The sequence below is a fragment of the Carcharodon carcharias genome, chromosome 5 (genome assembly GCF_017639515.1).
Source record: "Carcharodon carcharias isolate sCarCar2 chromosome 5, sCarCar2.pri, whole genome shotgun sequence".
NCBI lineage: Eukaryota > Metazoa > Chordata > Chondrichthyes > Lamniformes > Lamnidae > Carcharodon > Carcharodon carcharias.
Window position 1 is genome coordinate 12,455,955 of NC_054471.1, and position 23,124 is coordinate 12,479,078.

General features: G+C 41.4%; 1 protein-coding gene across 1 annotated transcript in view; it reads right to left on the reverse strand.

Annotated features, from left to right (window-relative positions):
• Positions 1-23,124, reverse strand: part of enah (ENAH actin regulator) — a 566,884-nt gene that overhangs the window by 301,763 nt on the left and 241,997 nt on the right. The window contains exon 3 of the mRNA XM_041188077.1: positions 2,381-2,558. Within this exon, the coding sequence (XP_041044011.1) occupies positions 2,381-2,558 (178 nt within the window). The remainder of the gene's footprint in view (positions 1-2,380; positions 2,559-23,124) is intronic.

Below are 23,124 nucleotides of genomic sequence, written 5' to 3' on the forward strand. Positions count from 1 at the left end.
TGATAGCTTCAAAATCTTTTCATGCACTCATGAGGGATTTAAAGGGATAAGGTGTTTTCCAGACACCCCAATTTTGAGGCCGTTTTCCTTTCATTTCATGCTAGTTTGCACATTCCTGCATATGTCAGAAATTCTCAGGAACTTTCAGCATAATTTGCCAATGGGAAGGTTTATGTAATTTCAGGATAACTGCCCAATTAAAGCCATTTCAGGAAATTCTGGGCCTATAAATTTATACGACAGGCACCTTTAACGTGTTATTCACAAGCAATCCACTCTTTTTAATTTTAAAGTAATTGACACTTGAATTGTTGCCCCCCACCTCCGAGAAGTCACAGTTTCCAGCAAAATAAATTATACCATTCCCATACAGTACACTCAATTGGCCAAATTCAAGATGCATAATGAAATGAACATTACTATCGCCTTATCTGTGAAATTATGAGCACTCTTTGACTACAAGACCTGGCTTCAGGCACGATCTCTTCCGAAACAATACTGGTCGGCACACACAAAATAAAATGTTATCCAGAGGAGTGGGTAGCACAGGTTACAATAATGTTGGTTTACCTTTGGGTTTAAATCAAACAATGGAATTTTCCACTTAGGTGGAGGCAATCTTTACACGTAAGCAGGCTCAGCTTGCAAGGAACATGAATATTACAAGTTAACACCAACATAACCTAAAGGAGCAGCTCCTATGGGTGAAATTAACCATCTCGATTAACAGCTTCTGCTCCTGCAATGAAGTACACAATCACCAAACCATCATGGAGGCTTTAAGCTGTTTCGTGTTGTTAGCTGACCTCAAGAGCAACTTTGTTGATAGTGAAAAGCTAGAAGCAACAAAGGTCCAGACATACAAATCACTAAAATGTCATGGACAGGTACAGAAAACGATTAAAAGGCTAATTAAACACTGGCCTTTATACCCAGATGACTGAAACACAAGAGAGGTAGAAGTCACACTTCAGCTATACAAAGCCCTGGTTAGGCCACAGCTGCAGTGGTGTGTTCAGTTCTGAACGCCCCCTTAGAAAGCAGATATAGGCCCTTGAGAAAGTGCAGCATAGGTTTACGAGAATGATACCAGATTCCAAGAGTTAAATTATGAGGTAAGCTGAAATACAAACTAACTATAACACAAACTAGGGTTGTACACTCAAGAATTTACAAGATTAAGGAGTGATTTGATCAAAGCTGTTAAGATACACAGGGGAACTCATAGGGCAGATACAAAGTATTTTTGCTGGTTGGGGAATCTAGGACTAGACGAAAAAAATTTTAAAAATTAGTGCCAGGTCTTTCCAAAGTGAACACTAATACAAAAGCAAAACACTGTGGATTCTGAAAATATGAAATAAAAATAGAAAAGGCTAGAAATATTCAGTAAGTCTTGCATCATTTGTGAATAGGGAAACAGAGTTAACATTCCATGCCGATAAAGGAAGGTTACTGAACTGAGACATTCATTCAGTTTCTCTCACCATATTTACTGCCGGACCTGCTGAGTATTTACAGCATTTTCTGTTTTTCTTTCAGGAGTAGCACTTTTACATGCAAAGGGTGATAGAAGTTTGAAACACTTCTTCACAATTGATGATTTTCGCACAATATATTTTAAATCTGATATTAATAGGTTTCTGATAATCAAAGATATAAAGGGATATGGAGCAAAGGCAGATATATGGAGTTGGGTTGCAGATCAGCCATGATCTCAATGAATGGCGGAACCGCCTTGAATGGCTAAATGACCTACTCCTGTTCCTATGGGGGTAGGGGTGGGAACTATGGCCTATCGCGTTGGCCTTGGACATTTTTGAGTTGGGAAAGATAACAAAGAAACAAATGCCCTATGGTTTCCACTCCTGAATATGTTGCTTCTGCTGGAAGATGCACATTGAACATGTGGATGTCCCATGGGAAAATTACATTCTCAATCCACCAATTTCAATTGAATTGTCTGTCAATCTATGTTCATACAAAATCATTAAAGCAAGGCAGGAGAAAAAGCAAGGGGTTCTATTACAAATCTAGCCTCTATTCAACATGGTCACTGCCTCACTCTCCCCAAGCCATTTATTCTATACCTAAAATGATTGTGTATTCATTAATATAAATTTTGGAAGATTCAGGAAGCCATCGTGGGGAACATACAGAGGTGAAGTTGAGGCGTTGGAGGGTGCGCACAAACCTCAAACAACCCACATACCCAACCCTTCAAGTACCACCTGATCCAACTGTGGCCGATTGTGCAGCTAGCGCATTGGGCTTACCAGCCATCTCAGAACTTAGAGAACCAGAGCGGAAGCAAGTCATCCTCAATTCTGAAGAAATGCTGGAAATTGCAATCATTTAAATCAAGATTTGGAACATGTACCTGAGTCTTGGGAATTTAGCACTTCCAAGGCATGCATCATGGCACTTGCAAACACATTGGCATCTTCTTTGCTGCCAAAGTTCAGACCATACACCTGCCTGGCATCTCGCCACTGATGAAAGGTCTGTGTGGCCTGGTTGTATTTCAGCCCCTTCGGAATGGCACAGTTTATCACCACCTGCAAATAAAACAGTGTCAGAAGTTTAAAAATGGTCTAATCCAGGAACTGGAGCTACTCCTGTTGGAAGTCAAGATGAAAGAAAATTTAAAGTCAAAGTGATGTCACTCTTAGAGCTGGAACAACAGAAATTTTAATAGGGTTCCACCCATTTCAAGTGTTAAAAAATACAAGTAATAAGCTAGAGTTTACATAGAAACACCTTTTCCCATAAATTTCACTGAATGATCAGAAGTGATCTTATTTATACTTAAAAGTTTTGTGAAACTACAGATTCTCATACGCAACGTGCTTTGATTGATGAATTACAATTTCCAAACATTTTTTTTTATTTACACTTTCATGGGACATGTGTGTCACTGGCTAGGTCAGCATTTATTGCCCATTCTTTTGCGCCCTTGAGGTGGTGGTGGTGAGCCACCTTCTTGAATCGCTGCATTCCCATGTGCTGTTAGAATTTTGACCCAGTCACAGTGAAGGAACATTGATATAGTGCAAGGTCAGGATGGTGTGTAGCTTGGAGGGAACTTGCATGTGGTGATGTTCTCAATTATCTGCTGCCCTTTGTCCTTCCAGGGTACACAATAGCTCAGAAAGACAGACAGAATGGCAAAGCAGGGAAGTAGCCCTGATAGAAAAATATGACATAAGGACATTAGTGAGAAAGGATCTAGCCTCAGCAGATCATGAAGTAGAATCAGTATTAGTGGAAATTATGAATGGCAAAAGTCAGAAAACGTTGATGGGAGTAGTCCATAGGCTCCCTAACAGTGGTTAATAACATTGGACAGAGCATTCAGCAAGGAATTATTGGAACTTGCAACAAATGCAATGTAAGTGTGGGGGACTTATAACTTTCATATCAATGGGGACATTCAAATTAGATGACTGTGTAGAACATCTTCATGATAGGTTCCTGGACTAATACATTGTGGAACTGACTAGGGCTAAAGCTATCTTAGATCTAAGTACTATGTAATGAGGCAACATTAATTAGAAATGTCACAGTAAAATTAACTAGAATTCTTTGAGGATGTAACAAGCAGGGTAGATAAATGAAGTACTAGTAGATGCAGCGCATGTGGATTTTCAAAATGCATTTGATAAAGGTACAACATAAAAGATTACCACAAAATGCATGAGCTCATGGTGTTGGAGGTAATATATTAGTATGGATAAAGGATTGGTGAATGAACAAGAAACAGGATTGGGATAAATGGGTCACTTTTATGCTGGGAAACAGTAACTTGTGGAGTGCCACAGAAATCAGTGCTGGAGCCTCAACTATTTACAATCTATACTCATGACTCAGATGAAGGGACCGACTGTAATGTTGCCAAATTTGCTGATGATACAAGAACAGGTAGGAAAGCAAGTTGTGAGACGGGTACAAAGAGTCTGCAAAGGGATATAGATAGGTTAAGTGAGGGGCAAAAATTTGGCAGATCGAATAAAATGTTGGAAAATGTGAACTTGTCCACTTTGGTGGGCAAAGAGGAAAACAGATTATTTAAGTATCCTTGTACATGAATCACAAAAAAAAAATAGCATGCAGGTACACCAAGCAATTACAAAGGCAAACGGAATATTGATCTTTATTGCAAAAACAATGGAATATAAAGTATAAAAGAAGTCTTCCTACAATGGTACACAGCATTGTTGAGACCACGTCTGGAATACTGCATACGGTTTTGGTCTCCTGACTTCAGAAAGTAAATATTTGCATTAGAAGCAGTTCAGAGGAGGTTCATTAAGTTGATTCCTGGAATGAAGGGGTTATCTTATGAGGAAAAGTTGCGCAGATTTTTTTATTCTTTCATGGGATGTGGGTGTCACAGCTAGGCCAGCATTTATTGCCCATCCCTAATTGCCCTTTGGAAGATGGTGGTAAGCTGCCTTCTTGAACCACTGCAGCCCATGTGGTATAGGTGTTAGGCTTCCTAATAGTGCTGTTAGGAAGGGAATTCCAGGATTTTGATCTGACTATAGTGAAAAAGCATCTATATACATATAAGTCAGCGTGCTGAATGGCTTGGAGGGGAACTTCCAAGTGGTGATGTTCCCATGTATCAGCTGTCTTTGTCCTTCTAGATGGGAGCAGACATGCAATTGGAAGGTGCTGTCTAAGGAGCCTTGGTGCTGAAGGGAGTGAATGTTTGTGGTAGGGGTGCCAATCAAGCTGGCTGCTTTGTCCTGGATGGTGTCAAGCTTCTTGAGTGTTATTGGAACAGCAGTCAACCAGAAAAGTGGATAGTATTCCATTACAATCCTGACTTGTAAATTGTAGGTGGTTGGCAGGCTTTGGGGAGCCTGGAGGTGAGCTATGTGCAGAAGAATTCCCAGCCTATTGTTATGATCCTTGGTCAGACGCCAAGTTTTTGGCACGATTCAGTGAGGGACCAACAACATTTTGTATAGACAAAGTTTGAACTTCAAGACACTTGTAATAAAAAAGCACAAGATTTTGAACCAACAAAAATAAGCTTCACTCTCCAATGTCAAAAAGATAAAACAATTTACATTATCTATCTTGTACTCTAACAACTAGGGTTAATATGAGGTACATGTGAATTAACAGGCAAACAGTGGTCAAACATGTCACACTACACACCAAATGCCACCAAGACAGAGTCCACGGAGTTCTTCACAACTCAGCCTGACATCAGTAACACTTGAGCCAACCGATTTCACTGAAAGGATGTACAGATTTCCAGAAGGCATTTGATAAGGTGTCACATCAAAGGTAATTAAAGAAAATAAAAGCCCATGTTGTAGGGGGAAACATTGGCATGGATAGAAGATTGGCTGGCTAACAGGAAACAGAGTAGGCATAAATGGGTCATTTTCTGGTTGGCAACGTGGAATGAGAGGTGTGCCACAGGGATCAGTGCTGGGGCCTGTTACGATCCCAGCTGATGTTCAGCCCAGACAAGTCAGGTCCCAGAGAGAAACCTAGCTTGATAGGTCCTAACTTTTGTTTTAGAAACTGTAGAGCAAAGTTGCTGAACAAATTCACAGGAATCTGATGGAAATTTTAATGCAAAAAGTAAAACATTTATTAAACAAGAAAAATCAACTATATTACACCAGACAAAATTGCTGGAAAGGTCTCAATACCAACACAAGATGATGATTCAAATATTCACTATTCCTTCACCCAGCAATATCTTTATGAACACAGATAAGTTCAGAAAGATAAAACAATTTATAATATCCATCTTATACCTCTTCAGCGTAAGTATGGGGTAAATATGAATTAACAGGTGAACTGTAGTCAGACACACCACACTCCAAAATAAATGACAAATGCGACAAAAGTAAATTTCATGGATTTCACAACAACCCACCTAGACATTTGTCACATTGTGAGCCACCTTTCATACAAGGCTTTCCAATCTCCACATCTGAAGAACTTGACTTGGAATTCTCTTCAAACGTTGCTCCACTCGGGCAGCTTCAACAAGGACCCACCGCCAGGGTTTCAATCCCACTTTCTGACATTCCTTTCCCCTGGATCTCCATGTACGCTCAAGCTTTACCTTCCATGCACACTTTCAGATCATCGGCCATCCAAGCAGGACACCACTGTGACCCACAGCACAAAGTCACTAACCTTCAGCTGTGCTCTCAGGTCTTCTGGCTTCTCTCGAGCCCACTTTGCTTCAAGTCTGCACCCAGCAGCTCTCTCTCTAAATCGGAGCCTATTTCTCTACTCCTTTCCTTTAACTTTACTTCTGGAACCTCTTTCCAATTCTTGTCTTTGTCCCTGCCTGGGATTTTCTTATGGGACCTCTCCCTGTACCCCTCCCCTATGTCCTGCTCCCTGGGAAATTTTCTCTGGAGCAGCACTTCGGTTTCAGGTTTGTTGACCCGCAGTTTCGTGCTGTTTCTCTTCTTTGCTGCAGGCATGCAGGGTCAGTTCCCGGACTAATGAACAGAAAAAAGCACTAACTGCACGTGTGGCCACTTCCCAGCCGGTGCATGCGCAGAATACCCGAGTTCTCCACCTTCAACTGCCAATTTAACCTTAAGGTAAGTATTTGCATTTCCGAACGGGCGTCAACGTTTTATAATTTATATAAATGGCCTGGATGAAAGGACCAATGATTGTGTCATCAGCAAATTTAGCAAAGATAGATAGTAAAGTAAGTTGTGAAGAGAACATAAGGAGGCTACAAGGGGACATAGATAGGTTAAGTGAGTAGGCAAAGGTCTGGCAAATGGAGTATAATGTGGGAAAATTTGAAATTGTCCATTTTGGCAGGAAGAATAAAAAAGAAGCTTATTGTCTAAATGGTGGGAGATTGCAGAGCTCCAAGATGCAGAGGAATCTGGGTGTCCCAGTGCATGAATCGCTAAAGGCTAGTGTGCAGTTACAGGAACTAGGAAAGCTAATAAAATTCAATCATTTATTGCAAGGGGAATTGATTATAAAAGTAGGGAGTTTATACAGACCACTGGTGAGGCCACATTTGGAGTACTGTGTACAGTATTATTCTCTATATTTAAGAAAGATATAAATGTGTTAGAAGCAGTTCAGAGAAGATTTACTAGACGACTACATGGAATGGGCAGGTTGTCTTATGAGGACAGGTTGGACAGGCTAGGTTTGTATCCACTGTAGTGGAATACTAAATAATCAAGGGGCAAAAGGTGGGGAGGAAATAAATACAATAGCTATCACTAGAGAAAAAATACTAGGGAAACTAAGGGGGCTAATAAGTCCCCAGGGCCTAATGGGTTGCATCCTAGGACATGAAAGGAAGTAGCTAGATAGATAGTAGATGCACTGGTATTAATCTTCCAAGAATCCTTAGATTCTGGAAAAGTCTTAGAGGACTGGGAAAACTGCCAAAGTAATACCCTTACTCAAAAAGGGAGGGAGACAAAAAAATAGTTAACTGTAGGCCAGTTAGCTTAACATCTGTCACTGGGAAAATGTTAGAGAGTCTCTTATAAAGGATGTAACAGTAAAGCATTTAGAAATGCCTAATACAATCAAGCAGAGTCAGCATGGTTTCATGAAGGTGAAATCATGTTTGACAAATTAATTCCTTTGAAGACGTAACAAGCAGGATAGATAAAGGGGAACCAGTAGATGTAATATGTTTGGATTTCCAGAAGGCGTTCGATAAGGTACTGCACATAAGGCTACTTAATAAGATAAGAGCCCACAGTGTTGGGAGTAGTATATTAGCATGGATAGAGGATTGGCTAACTAATAGAAGGCAGAGAGAGTTGGGATAAGGGGGGCATTTTCGGTATGGCAACCTGTAACTAGTGGAATGTCACAGGGATCAGTGCTGGGGCCTCAATTATTTACAATATGTATTAATGACTTGGATGAGGGAAATGAATGTGCTATCGCCAAGTTTGCAGATGACACAAAAATAGGTGGGAAAGCAAAGTGGTGAGGATTTTACAAAGTCTAGATGGATATAGAGAGGTTAAGTGAGTGGGCAAAAACTTGGCAGATGGAATATAACGTGGGAAAATGTGAGGTTATGCACTTTGGCAGGAAGAATAGAGGAGCTGAATATTGCTTCAATTGAGAAAGACTGAAGAAAGCTGCAGCACAGAGTGATTTGGGGGTCCTCATGCACGAATCACAAAAAGCTAGCATACAAGTTCAGCAGGCAATAGGAAAGGCAAATGAATGTTGGCCTTTATTTCAAAGGGAATGGAGTATAAAAATAGGGAAATGTTGCTAAAAGTACACAAGGCACTAGTTAGACCACACCGAGAATATCTTGAACAGTTTTGGTCCTCTTATCTAAGAATATACTGGCATTGGAGGCAGTCCAGAGAAGGTTCATTAGGTTGATCCCAGGAGAGGAGGAATTTTCTTATGAGGAGAGGTTGAGTAGGTAGGGCCTGTACTCATGGGAGTTCAGAAGAATGAGGGGCGACCTTATTGAAACATATAAGATTCTTAGGGGGCTTGGCAGGATAACCGCTGATAGGTTGTTTCCCCTTGTGGGAGACTCTCAGACCAGAGGGCTCACCCATTTAAGACAGGGGTGAGGGGGAATTTCTTCTCTGAGGGCAGTCAATCTGTGGAATTCTTTACAGCAGAGGGCTGTAGAGGCTGGGTTGTTAAGTATATTCAAGGCTGAGATAGATAGATTTTTAATCAGTAAGGGAATTAAGGGTTATGGGGAAATGGCAGGAAAGTGGAGTTGAGGATTAGCAGATCAGCGATGATCTCATTGAATGGCAGAGCAGACTCAACGGGTCGAATGGCTTACTTCTGCTCCTACGTCTTATGGTTTAGGAGAGTAAGAGGTGACTTGATTGAAACATACGAGATCCTGAGGGGTCTTAAAAGGGTGGATGTGGAAAGGATATTTCCTCTTGTGGGAGAATCTAGAACTAGGGGTCACTGTTTAAAAATAAGGGGTTGTTCGTTTAAGACAGAGATAAGGACACTTTTTTTCTGAGGGTCGCGAATCTTTAGAACTCTCTTCCTCAAAACGTAGTGTAAGCAAAGTCTTTGAATATTTTTGAGGCAGTGGTAGATAGATTCTTGATGAGCAAGGGGCTAGGCGAGAATGTGGAGTTGAGTTTAAAATCAGATCAGCCATGATCTTATTGCATGGTAGGGCTGGCTCAAGTGGTCTACTTCTGCTCCTAATTCACATGCTCATGTAACTGAACACTTGGAAATGACTGATATGTTTGGTGTGAGAATGAATTTTTTAAAAAAATATTTTGGGGAATAGTGTGTTATTCTGTAAAGAAGGGCGTGTGTGTGTGTGTGCACGTGAGATTTACTTAAACTGGGGAAGAGGTTGATAAGAGTCAGGCTGTCTGGGTATTTCAAAACATGAAAAGGTTAAAGGTGTTAAGTTTGAGGTATAATAGGCTAGATATACTAACATTTACATTTTTAGATAAGTTGGGAGGTTGTTGAGCTTCAGAGGTAACAAGGAAATATTTGCATCTTAAAGGAGTCCAGAGGTAAAGAGTAGTGGGGATATTATATTTTTATTGACCCAAAAGCAAAGACAAGATGGAAACATGAAAGATCTTATATTTGGGAGGGTTTGAGTTTCAAAAGGGGTGTGAGAACAATGGGACTGAAATGCAAGGGAAAAAAGGTATTTTAGAGTTACCATGGACAGCTGGTGAGCTGTTAAGCTGGAGATAGCTGGAGCTGTTTGAGCTGATGAAAAGTCTTGGGCTGCAACAAGCAATTTGATTTTCGAATTGAATTCCATAGCAAAATGGAAGAGGGTACAGGTCATGCGGCAACCTTTATTGAAGCTACCACGGTCTGCCTTGTGACTAACTACTGGATTCCATATTTAAATATCTATATCGGAGCGTTGCCTGGAAAGTGTTTACTTGTGGGTGTCACAAAACTATCATATTTTTCATAATATTAATGTGGGGTATTGTAAAGTAGGTTTATGTTTGTGAGTGTGTGGATGGCTCTTTCTGTTTGGCTGATTTAATTAAATTAGATAAAAACAAAAAACTGCGGATGCTGGAAATCCAAAACAAAAACAGAATTACCTGGAAAAACTCAGCAGGTCTGGCAGCATCGGCGGCGAAGAAAAGAGTTGACGTTTTGAGTCCTCATGACCCTTCGACAGAAGTTCTGTCGAAGGGTCATGAGGACTCGAAACGTCAATTCTTTTCTTCTCCGCCGATGCTGCCAGACCTGCTGAGTTTTTCCAGGTAATTCTGTTTTAATTAAATTAGAGATGGATAGACTGCAAGTTTGAAATTATCAAAAGAGTTAGGTGTAAAGGGCACATGAAATGTTAATGAGTGAACTAAGGTAAAGTCTCAGCAGATAGGGTGTAAATGAAATTCGCATTTTAAGATAAATGGAGAGCTGTTTGGTTTTCAAAAAGACATGATAGGATGTTTACGGCTAACAAGATAAATAAGGCAGGTTATTACGCTGATTTCTCCCAAAAGTGCTGGCTATAATGACAACATAAAAGATTTTTATATTTATGGGGAATGTTCCAAAGACATGTGGGAACAATGGGATTTATGAATCAAAGGAGGAAAAGTATATTTAAAGGAGGACGTAAGGTTGTATGAGGTGTGGCCGTGTAATATCTGAAATGTGTGAAACAGACTTGGGGAAAAGCCGATAGCCACTTTGCAGAAGTATACTGTTCCAGTAACTAAAGCGGTGTTAAAAGACTTTGGAATTCCACTGCCGTGTGGGTGCTTGTGGGTAGCCTTGCTGGATTGTCCATATAAGTTTAAAATCTATTTTGGACTGTTGCCTTAAAGGGGGAGTATAGTCAGAAATCTGGTTAACTAGGAATTTTGGGAATTGTTATAATATTAAGCAACCATGTAAATGTAATCTTGAGTACGTGTTTTATTCACTTTTTTAAATAAAAGTTTCAATTTACTTTTGAAAATCTCTAAAGGTGTTAGTGGACTCGTTACTTCTGAATTCAGTACACAAATCTTCTCGTAATAAATACAAATTGCAAATCCATTGTGATCTCGTGGCCAGGTTTCCCTTGTGGATTTGGTCAGCCTGGCAAATACCACCTGCTGTATCATAATAGTGGGTTTGGCCAAGTAGAGTGTTTTGGGGGACTGTTTTCTAAGACTAATCTTAATTGTGGAACGTAATCTTGTGTGCTTAAGTTTTCTTTTATTTTTCTTTTGTTAATAAAACATTTAATTTCAATTTTAACCCAGAAGTGTTACTGGACCTCTTACTGCTGAGTGGTACATCATCTTCTTGTTATTAGAATACGAAAAAAAGGTTGCGGTCCATAAGCCAAGTTTCCCTCTGAGATTTGGCTTGCACTGTCATTATACTGCTGTGGTCGTAACATTGGACAAGAGTCAACATGGATTTATGAAAGGGGGATCATGTTTGACAAACCTGTTGAGAGTTTTTTTTGAGGATGTCACTTGTAGCATAGATAAATGAGAACCAGTGGATGTAGTGTATTTGGATTTTCAGAAGGCTTTCAATAAGCTCTCACATAGGACCTAATTAGTAAACAAAATTAGAATACATGGGATTGGGGGTAATATACTGTTATGGATTACAAATTGGTTAACAGACAGAAAACAGGGAGTAGAAAGAAACAGGTCATTCTCAGGGTGGCAGCTGTTACTAATGGGATACCGCAAGGATCAGTACTTGGGCCACAGCTGCTCACAATCTATACAAATGATTTGAACTTGGGGGACCAAATGGAATATTTGCAAATTTGCTGATGACATAAAACTAAATGGAAATGTGAGTTGGGAAGAGGATGCAAGGAGGATTCAAGGGGATTTGAGCAGGCCAAGTGAATGAGCAAGAACATGGCAGATGGAATATAATGTAAGTGTTAAGTTATCCACTGTGATAGAAAAACAGGCAGAATATTTCTTAAATGATGAGAGGTTGGGAAGTGTTGTTCTCCAAAGGTACATGAGTGTCTTTGTTCATGAGTGACTAAAAGCAGGTGCAACAAGCAATTAGCAAGGTCTTCAAGACAAAGGAATTTGAGTACAGGAGTAAAGATGTCTTGCTGCAATTGTAAAGAGTCTTGGTGAGACAGCATCTGGAGTAGTGTCCCCAGTTTTGGTCTCCTTATCTGAGGAAGGATGTAGTTGCCATTGAGGGAATGCAATGTAGGTTCACCAGACTAATCCCTGGGATGGCAGGATTGTCTTATGAAGAGAGATTGAGGAGACTGAGCCTGTATTCTCTAGAGTTTTGAAGAATGATAAGTGATGTCATTGAAACTTGCAAAATTTTTGCAGGGCATGACAGAATAGATGTGGAGATGATGTTTCCCCTGGCTGGTGAGTCTAGAACCAGGGGACAGTCTCAGAATAAGGGGCAGGCCAATTAAGATCGAGATGAGGAGGAATTTCTTCACTCAGGGTGGTGAATCTTTGGAATTCTCTACCCTAGAGGGCTGTGGAAGCTCAGTCATTGAGTATGTTCAAGACAGAAATCAATTAAGATTTTTGGATACTAATTACATCAAGAGATGGGGGATAGTGGGAAAAATGACATGAGGTAGATGATCAGCCATTGATAGCAGAGAAGAATCAACAAGCCATTGCTGCTCCTATTTATTATGTTCCTCTCTGATGAGCGATTCAAGTCTTCACCTTCAAAAATCTATCCTGGGAATTCTCTCCAAAAGTCATTCCAACTTGGTCGCAATCAACAACAGCCCACCTCACATGGTTACAAACTCACTCCCGTGATGTTATTTCCCTGGATTCCCGAATATGCACTTGGGCACCAACTAAAGCACAATTCAACTTTTAGCCCCATCGAGCAGAATGTTACTACTCCAAAGGGGTACCTTTGCCCAATAACCTGCAGCTCTGAGTCACCAAACTTCGGCTGCCTTCTTGGGTCTTAGAGGCTTCTCCTGCGTCCTCGTCCATTACCACGGCTGAAATCTGCTACCCGCAGCCCTTTTCCTGTTTGCAGCCAGTTTCTCTGCTCCTCTCTTTATTTATCTTAACTTAACGGGAACCTGTCTCCCTCCGGTCTCGGTCCCCTACTTAAGACTTCCTTTTGAGACCATTCCCTGTCTTCTGCTCCTGCTCACCTGACCTGGTTTTTTTTTTCTTCATGCACAGGGGCATGGGCCCAAAGAACATAAAAATTCCGCATATGAAGCCTGCTCCTGAGGCTTCTGCAGACCAAGGTCCTTTGGGAATTGATGTTCCTAACCACCACTCTCAACAAGGTAAGTATAGTTTTCAAAGCACTCTGACTTGCTCTTATGGCCACAGTATTTATATGACTGGTCCAGTTCAGTTTCTGGTCAGCGGTAACCCCCAGGATATTGATAGTGGGGGAATCAGCAATGGTAGTGGCACTGAATGTCAAGGGAAGATGGTTGGATTCTCTCTTGCTGGAGATGGTCACTGCCTGGCACGAATATATTTGCCACTGATCAGCCCAAGCCTGAATGTTGTCCAGGTCTTGCTGCAGATGAACATGGACTGCTTCGACCAAACAACTAATGGAAATAAACCAGTGAACAAGGTTTCACTTAAGACTTGTACTGTAACAAAAAACTTAAATCAGCAGAAATCACAAATAAAATGAAAGGGGGTTCCAAGATGTAGCGGTAATGTCACTGGACCAGTAATCCAGAAGCCCAGGCAATGATCTGGGGACGTGGGTTAATATCCTGCCATGGCAGCTGGTGGAATTTAAATTCAATTAAGAAATCTGGAACATAAACGCTAGTGTCAGAGTGATGGCCATGCCAACTACCATTAATTGTCGTAAAAGCTCTTCTGGTTTCACTAATGTTCTTTAGGGAAGGAAATCTGCCATCCTTACCTGGTCTGGCCTACATGTGACTCCAGAATCACAGCAATGTAGGACTCTTAACTACCAATTGAAAAAGCTTGGTTCAAGGGCAATTAAGGATGGACAACAAATTCTGGTCTTGCCAGTGGTAATCACAGCCCATGAAGGAATAAAGAACAAAAAAGGATAAGATAAGTTTTGCATTCACCAACTAACACAACTGAAAAATATCTTATGGAACACCTATACACAAGGCCATGCTTCTGGCCAATAGCTGGCATGACATGAACAGTCTCTCAGTCACTCCCAGCTTGCCAAAGTTCACTTTGCCCCAAAACAAACCCAAAAGACTGGAAACCTTTTGGCGACAAGTCTATCCAGACACCCAGTCACCAAAATTCATAAACAAAAACTAAAAGAAACTGAAACAAGTTTTTTTTCCATTTCTCAATACACAAACGCACATTTATTTATTTATATATATATATATATATATATGTATATACATATACACACACACACACACATACACACATTAATTCAACTTAAAATTATATTTTGTTCATCACAGAATTGTTACGGTACAGGAGGCGGCCATTTGGCCCTTCGTGTCTGCACTGACCCTCTGAGCACTTTTTAACTTAGTGCCAAACTCCAGCCTTTTCCCCCGAAACCTGCAGCACGTTGTTTCTATTTAGATAATCATCCAATGCCCTCTTGAATTCCTCAGTTGAACCTGCCTCCACCACACTTCCAAGCAGCACATTGCAAATCCTAACTACTCGCTGTGTGAAAAAGTTTTTTCTCACCTCCCATTTGCTTCTTTTGCAAAACGCTTTAAAAACTGTGCCCTCTGGTTCTCGATCAATTTACAAGTGGGAACAATTTCTCCCTATCTACTCTGTCCAGACCCCTCATGATTTTGAAAACTTATCAAGTCTCCTCTCAGCCTTCTCCTCTCCAAGGAAAACAGTCCCAACTTTTCCAATCTTTCCTCCGAGCTGAAGTGTCTCATCCCTGGAACCATTCTCGTAAACCTCTCCTGCACTCTCTCCAATGTGTTCACATCCTTCCTATATTGTGACGCCCAGAACTGTATACAATGCTCCAGCTGAGGTCTAACCAGTGTCTTATATAAAAGTTCATCATAACCTCCCTGCTCATGTATTCTGTGTCCCTAATAATGAAGCCTAGAATACTGTATGCTTTAGAAATAGCTTTCTACCTGTCCTTCCACCTTTAAAGACTTACGTACATATGCACCCAGTTCTCTTTGCTCCTGCACACCCTTTAGAACAGTATCCTTTATTTTACACTATCTCTCCATGTTCTTTGTACCAAAGTGTATCACCTCACACTTCTCCACATTGGCTTCATCTGCCACCTATCTACCCACTCCACCAACGTGCCAATGTCCTTTTGGAGTTCTACGCTGTCCTCCTCACAGTTTACAATTCTGCCAAGTTTTGTGTCATCCGCAAACTTTGAAATTGTCCCCTGTACACCAAGATCTAAATCATTTATAAATCAGGAAGAGCAAGGGTCCCATTACCAATCCCTGGAGAACTCCACTACAAACCTTCTTCTGGTCCAAAAGATACCCTTTAACCATTGCTCTGTTTCTTATCCCTCAGTCAATTTTGTATCCACATTGCTAATGTTCCTTTTATTCCATGACCTATAACTTTCCTCAAGTCTGTGGTGTGGAACTGTATCGAACGCCTTTTGGAAGTCCATATACACCACATCAACAGCCTTGCCCTCATCAACCATCTCTGTTACCTCTCAAAAAACTCCAGCAACTTAATTAGACATGATTTTCCTTTAACAAATCCATGCTGACTCTTCTGAATCAATCCACATTGTTCCATGTGACTATTAATTCAAACCCCAATAAGTATTTCTAGAAGTTTTCCACCACCGAAGTTAAACTGACTGGTCTGTAATTGCAGGGCAGATCTTTACAACCTTTTTTGACCAAGGGCATAATGTTTGCAATTCTCCAGTCCTTCTGCACCTCCCCCGAATCCAGGGAACATTTAAAGACTATTGCCAGTGCCTCTGTAATTTCCACTCTTACTTCCTTCAATATTCTTGGATGCATCTCACCTGGTCCCGGTGCCTTATCAGCTTTAAGTAGCTCCTCATCAATTTTAAGCTCTTCTATTGACTGAATCTCCTCCTCTGTCACCATGGCCAAGGCAGCATCTGCCTCGTAGGTAAACACAGATGCAAAGTATTCATTTAACACCACAGCCATGCATCTTGCCACAATGCATAAATCCCCTTTTTGGTCCCTAATCGGCCCTACTCCTCCTTTTACCACCCTTTTGCTTATAGATGTTTATAGAATACCTTGGGATTTCCTTTTATTAGCTGCCAGTCTTTTTGCATAATCCCGTTTTGCTTCCTGTATTTGCTTTTACATATCCCTTCTGAAGCTTCTGTATTTAACTTGGTCTTAAATTGTATTTGCTACCTGACACCTGTTGTAAACACACTTTTTCTTCTTTAATTTAATTTCTATCTCCTTTGTCATCCAGAGAGCTCTGGATTTGTTTGTCCTACCCTTCCCTTCTGAGGGAACATTGTTTGACTGTGCCCAAACCACCTCTTCTCTGAAGGTAGCCCATTGTTCAGCTACTGTTTTTCCCGCCAACCTTTGGTTCCAGTCCATCTGGCCCAGCTCTGTTCTTGCCCCATTGAAGTCCGCTCTCTGCCAGTTGATTATTCTTCATAACAGTTGTACAAAACTTGAGTATTGCTGAGAAAAGAGACATACTGTCGAAGCTTTTCATCTTACACTAAATGGGACTGATGCAACAATGCCAAATTTCAAAGGGAACAACAATTTATACTGCATGAGAAAAGAGGTGCTGATATCAGTTCTGATTGGTCAAGATGGTGCCAATGTGAATGCACTAGGGAGCTACTGCACCCCATGCTCTTGTTTATTCAAAAAAGGTGCAATGTCTCTAGATATTACTTTTGCCTGCAGAGGTCAAGTCCCCGCATATGAATATACATAGCTTCTAGCAAGTGTAAATGAGCGGTATTGCAAGCTCAACTGATAATCTTAAATTGGGTGCTAGTGTAATTCTTAACACACTGATGATTATTCATCAAGTGCTGCTCAATCACAGAATCACATCTAATGTTAGACAGAATCATGCAATAAATAATTCACCTCCTGACTCCCCAAGAGCCTGTCCACCATCTACAAGGCACAAGTAAGGAGTGTGATGGAATACTCCCCACTTGCCTGGATGAGTGCAGCTTCCACAACACTCAAGAAGCTTGACACCATCCAGGACAAAGCAGTCCGCTTGACTGGTACCACATCCACAAACATTCACTCCCTCCACCACCAACGCACAGTAGCAGCAGTGTGTACCCCACATTTACAAGATGCATTGCAGGAATTCACCAAGGTTCCTTCAACAGCACCTTCCAAAACCACGACCATTACCATCTAGAAGGACAGGGGCAGAAGATAGATGGGAACACCACCACCACCTGGAAGTTCCCCTCCAAGTCATTCACCATCCTGACTTGGAAATATATCGCTGTTCCTTCACTGTCACTGGGTCAAAATCCTGGAACTCCCTTCCTGACAGTACTGTGGGTGTACCTATACCACATGGACTGCAGCGGTTCAAGAAGGCAACTCACCACCACTTCTCAAGGGCAACTAGGGTTGACCACATCCCATGGATGAATTTTTTTTAAAATTATGTTTTTGAGTTTTGTAAGCATGGGTTGATTGAGCACCATCAGTACTCTGCCTATTGCAAACAGCCGAAGGTTGGTACATACATACATATATTATATAGATTATAATCTTTAGAATGATCGACGTAAACTGAGTTGGTGTATTTGGGGACCGCTTTGGTGCCTTTGGAAATGGCGTTTGGCCAGTTCCCCTGGCAGCATGAGGCGGCCAAGTTGGTATGGCTGTAGTGAATGAGGTGCGAAGCCTCGGAGGCGATGTACTCGAAAATGTCGACAACAAAGGAATTCATAACACTCATGGCCTTGGATGAGATCCTGGTGGAAGGGTAGACCTGGGTCAGCACCCTGTACACGTAAGTGGAATAGCTCTGCTTGCGAGATTTTCTCTGCTTTTTAGGCAGCTTCTTGGTGACTTTATTCAGCAACTGTTTTGACACCTTGCGAGATGGACCGCCCTGCCCTTCGCCACAGCTGCCACCTCAGGCATTCCACTCAACTTATATACATGCAACCAAAGCTTCAACAGCATGTTTCTTTTTCCAGTAAAACTCAGTCATTTTATCAAATTTTCCATCCAACATTACCACCTGTTTGCCTGAATGCTAATTGAATGCCATTTCTCAAGCTAACTGAAATGTCAAAGGAAACTCAATGACTTTGAAATGGTGAAAATATCATTACTAGAAGAAAATACACCACTGAAGATTGTTCATACATTGTACTATCTGCATCAGTCAAGAGAATAGATTGCCATCTTGTCTTTCAACAATTCTGGGGGGCTGTGGTGTCATCTAAAAGTGATAGTTTTGATAACATCCATTAAGTCACTGATTAAGAGAAACATATCTCATGACCCAGAGACCAGCAGTGTTTAGTTATTTTATGCATGCTTCTGAGGAACAGTTGCACAGGTCTTATGATTAGATGACAAACTTGAACTTTACATTTTCATACATACCCAGTTCCAACAACTCAAACATGCTATGAGAAACCAGCTTATCAAATGGTGCTATATGACATCAATGGTTACAAAAATGTCAGTTACAAAGGAAAAGCAACATTTCTAAAGGACAATATAACAGCAGTTGGAAAAAAGGATGTCACTAATTGAGAGCAGGCAGTGTAAACACTCTGGTGGGCAGAATTAAAGAAAAACCAGAAAATGTATGACACTGGTGGGAGTTATATGCAGTCTTCCTGACAGTAGTGGTGAACTCAGAATGAATAAATAGAGATCAGAAAAACATGTTGCAAAGACAAAGAGGTTATAACGGGAAATTTTAATTTTCACGCAGACCTGGAGATATAAAACAGCTCAAGTCGTAAAGGCAATGAATTTCTAGTGCATTCAAGACAGATTTTTGAAACAATGATTATAGACTAACAAGAGAACAGGCCAGACCAGATTTGAAGAATTAACAACTAGAATTAATTAATAAACTGGCACTTATGGTCACAATTTGCAAGGTGCTCTCCCAAACATGATAGAGCTCGTCAAGAAGGTAAAAGATCACACACAAACCAAGATTAAAATCTGTTGAACAGTCATACGAACTCGAAACATTAACCGTGTTCCTCTCCGCAGATACTGTCAGGCCTGCTGAGTTTTCCCAGGTATTTTTATTTTTGTTTTGGATTTCCAGCATCCGCAGATTTTTGCTTTTATCTTAAGATTAAAACCAGTTAGGCTGACTTTGAAGGTATGAGATGTAAACTGAACATGTTAAACAGGACTGAGCTGGTAACAGATGAAGGTACAGAAAAACAGGAGCCTTCAAAGATGTATTTTGTCAAGTACAACACCAATACATAGAGTAAAAAATTAAAAATTCAAGTTGTATAGCAAAGCAATGACAGTCAAGACAGGGGGTTACACATAAGGCTAAAGGAAGCAGTTCATACATATGCCAAAAATAGTGGGAATCAAACAGACTGGGAGAAATACAGGAAGCACACGAAGACACAAAGAAACTATTAAGAACCACAAAGAGGAGTACAAAAACTTAAAAACATGCTATTAATAAATACTTAAAACTATCACTCCCTTGCATTAATTTCTCAATAAATGGGATTCAACATGCTCAAACATGTATGTGAACTGCTTTCCATCAATTTTAGACAAAACCCAGGAGAAAAAGGCTGTGTTCGAGTTTAGTTTTTTAAAATTCATTTCATCAAAGTTATTGAGTTGGTTGAAGCTTTTGGGTAAGTATTAATAAAGATGCTGATTGTTTGCTGTGAACTGCATAAGGAACCAAAGTCTCACTCTTCAACTCAGCTGGATTTTTGACCCATTCACCATAATGTGTGGAGAATCACAGAATGGCTGCAGCACAGGAGACCACCATTCGGCCTGTCGTGTCTATGCACTCTGCATGAGTAATTCAATTAGTACCACTTCTCTGCCCTTTCCTTGTATCCCTTTAAATTTTCTCTCTTCAACACTAAATCCAATTCCTTTTTGAAAGCCACAACTGAATTTGCCTCAAGCACACACACAGTTAGTGCATTCCAGATCCAAGCCACTCGCTGTAAGAGGTTTGTCCTCAAGTCGTCTTTGGGTCTTTGACAAAACACCTGTGACCTCTAGTTGTCGACCTTTCTGCCAGTGGGAACAGATTCTCTTGCGACCTTGTGATTTTGAATACATCACAGAATCTCACAATGCAGAAGGGGCCCTGGGCCCATGGAGTTTGCACCGGCACATGAGAAACACCTGACCCATTTACCAGCACTTGGCCCATAGCCTTGAATGTTATGACGTGCCAAGTGCTCATCCAGGTACTTTTTAAAGGATGTGAGGCAACCCGCCTCCATCACCCTCCCAGGCAGCGCATTCCAGACCGTCACCACCTTCTGGGTAAAAAAGTTTTTCCTCACATCCCCCGTAAACCTCCTGCCCCTCATCTTGAACTTGTGTCCCCTTGTGACTGACCCTTTCCCTAAGGGGAACAGCTTCTCGCTATCCACCCTGTCCATGCCCCTCATAATCTTGTACACCTCGATCAGGTCGCCCCTCAGTCTTCTCTGCTCCAACAATGACAACCCAAGACTATACAACCTCTCTTCATAACTTAAATGTTTCATCCCAGGCAACATCCTGGTGAATCTCCTCTGAACCCCCATGAGTGCAGTCACATCCTTCTGATAATGTGGCGACCAGAACTGCACACAGTACTCCAGCTGTGGCCTCACCAAGGTTCTATACAACTCCAACATGACCTCCCTACTTTTGTAATCTATGCCCCGATTGATAAAGGCAAGTGTCCCTTATGCCTTTTTCACCACCTCACTAACATGCCCCTCTGCCTTCAGAGATCTATAGACACACACACCAAGGTCTCTTTGTTCCTCAGAACTTCCTGGTGTCATACCGTTCATTGAATACTTCCTTGTCAAACTACTCCTTCCAAAGTGCATCACCTCACACTTTTCAGGGTTAAATTCCATCTACCACTTATCTGCCCATTTGACCTTCCCGTATATATCTTCCTGTAGCCCAAGACACTCAACCTCACTGTTAACCAGCCGGCCAATCTTTGTGTCATCCGCAAACTTACTAATCCGACCCCCCACATAGTCATCTATGTCGTTTATATAAATGACAAATAATAGGGGACACAGCAAAGATCCCTGTGGTACGCCACTGGACACTGGCTTCCAGTCACTAAAGCATCCTTCTGTCATCACCCTCTGTCTCCTACAACTAAGCCAATTTTGAATCCACTTTATCAAATTACCCTGTATCCCATGTGCGTTTGGCTTCTTTATAAGTCTCCCATGTGGGACCTTGTCAAAGCTTTGCTGAAATCCATATAGACTACATCAACTGCATTACCCTCATCTATACATCCTGGTCACCTCAAAAAATTCAATCAAATTTGTGAGGAATGACCTCCCTCTGACAATGCTGTGCTGATTATCCCTGATCAAACCTTGCCTCTCCAACTGGAGATAGATCCTTTCCTTCAGAATTTTCTCCAATAGTTTCCCTACCACTGAAGTGAGACTCACTGGCCTGTAGTTCCCTGGCTTATCTCTACAACCCTTCTTAAATAGCAGAACCATATTAGCTGTTCTCCAGTCCTCTGGCACCTCCCCTGTGGCCAAAGGGGTATTAAAAATTTGGGTCAGAGCCCCTGCGATCTCCTCACTTGCCTCCCTCAGCAGTCTGGGACACAAATCATTCAGACCTGGAGATTTGTCCACTTTTAAGCCTGCCAACACCTCCAATACCTTGTCACTCTCTATATCAATTTGCTCAAGAACCTCGCAGTCTCTCTCCCCAAGTTCGATACCTTCATCCTCATTCTCTTGGGTGAAGGAGGATGTGAAGTATTCGTTCAACACTCTAGCGATGTCCTCTGGCTTCACCCATAGATTTCCCCCTTGGTCCCTTATGAGCCCTACTCTTTCCCTGGTGATCCTCTTCCCATTGATATACTAATAGAATATCTTGGGATTTTCCCTACTTTTACCAGCCAGAGCTTTCTCATATCCCCTCTTTGCTCTCCTACTTGCTTTCTTAAGCTCCACCCTGCACTTTCTGTACTCCATTAATGCCTCCGCTGATTTGCTTCCCATGTACCTGCTAAAAGCTTCTCTTTTCCTGATCATCGTATCCTGAATATCTCGAATCATCCATGGTTCTTTGGGCTTGTTACTCCCTCCTATCACCCAAGTGGGAACATGTTGAGCCTGTAACCTCCCAATTTCTTTTCTGAATGCCTCCCACTGCTCCTCTGTAGATTTCCCCATTCCCAGTCTATCCTGGCCAGATTCTGCCTTATTTTACTAAAATCCACTCTCTCCCAATACAAAACATTTTTTTTGCAACTTGTCTATTTCTTTGTCCAGAACAAGCTTAAATTGTACCATGCTATGGTCGCTATCACTAAAATGCTCACCCACCATCACCTCAGCCACCTGTCCGACTTCATTCCCCAGAATTAGGTCCAGCACTGCGCTGTCTCTTGTTGGACTCTCTACATATTGACCTAAAAAGTTCTCCTCTACACATTTCAAGAAATCCACTCCATCCAAGCCCTTAACACTATGTCTATCCCAAATAATGTTGGGAAAGTTGAAATCACCTAATATAATTAACCTAATGTTATTGCTTCTACACACGTCTGCAAATTGTGCACATATTTGCTCCTCAATTTTCCGCTGACTATCTGGGAGTCTAAAATAAACACCTAACAATGTGGTTGCCCCTTTTTTATTCCTAAGCTCTACCCACAAAGCTTCATTTGATGTCCCCTCCAAGATATCATCTCTCCTTACTGCAGTAACTGACTCCTTAACTAATAATGCAATGTATCCTCCTCTTTTACCCCCTCCCCTGTCTCGCCTGAAGATTCTATATCCCGGAATGTTGAGCTGCCAATCCTGCCCCTCCCTCAACCACGTCACAGTGATGGCTAATATATCCCAATCCATGTGTCAACCCCCACCCTGAACTCATCCATTTTACCTGTAATACTCCTGGCATTAAAGTAGAGGCCATCCACCCTTGCCTTATTCCCTTGAAGCTTTATGCAGCTGTACTCCCTCTGACTTGAT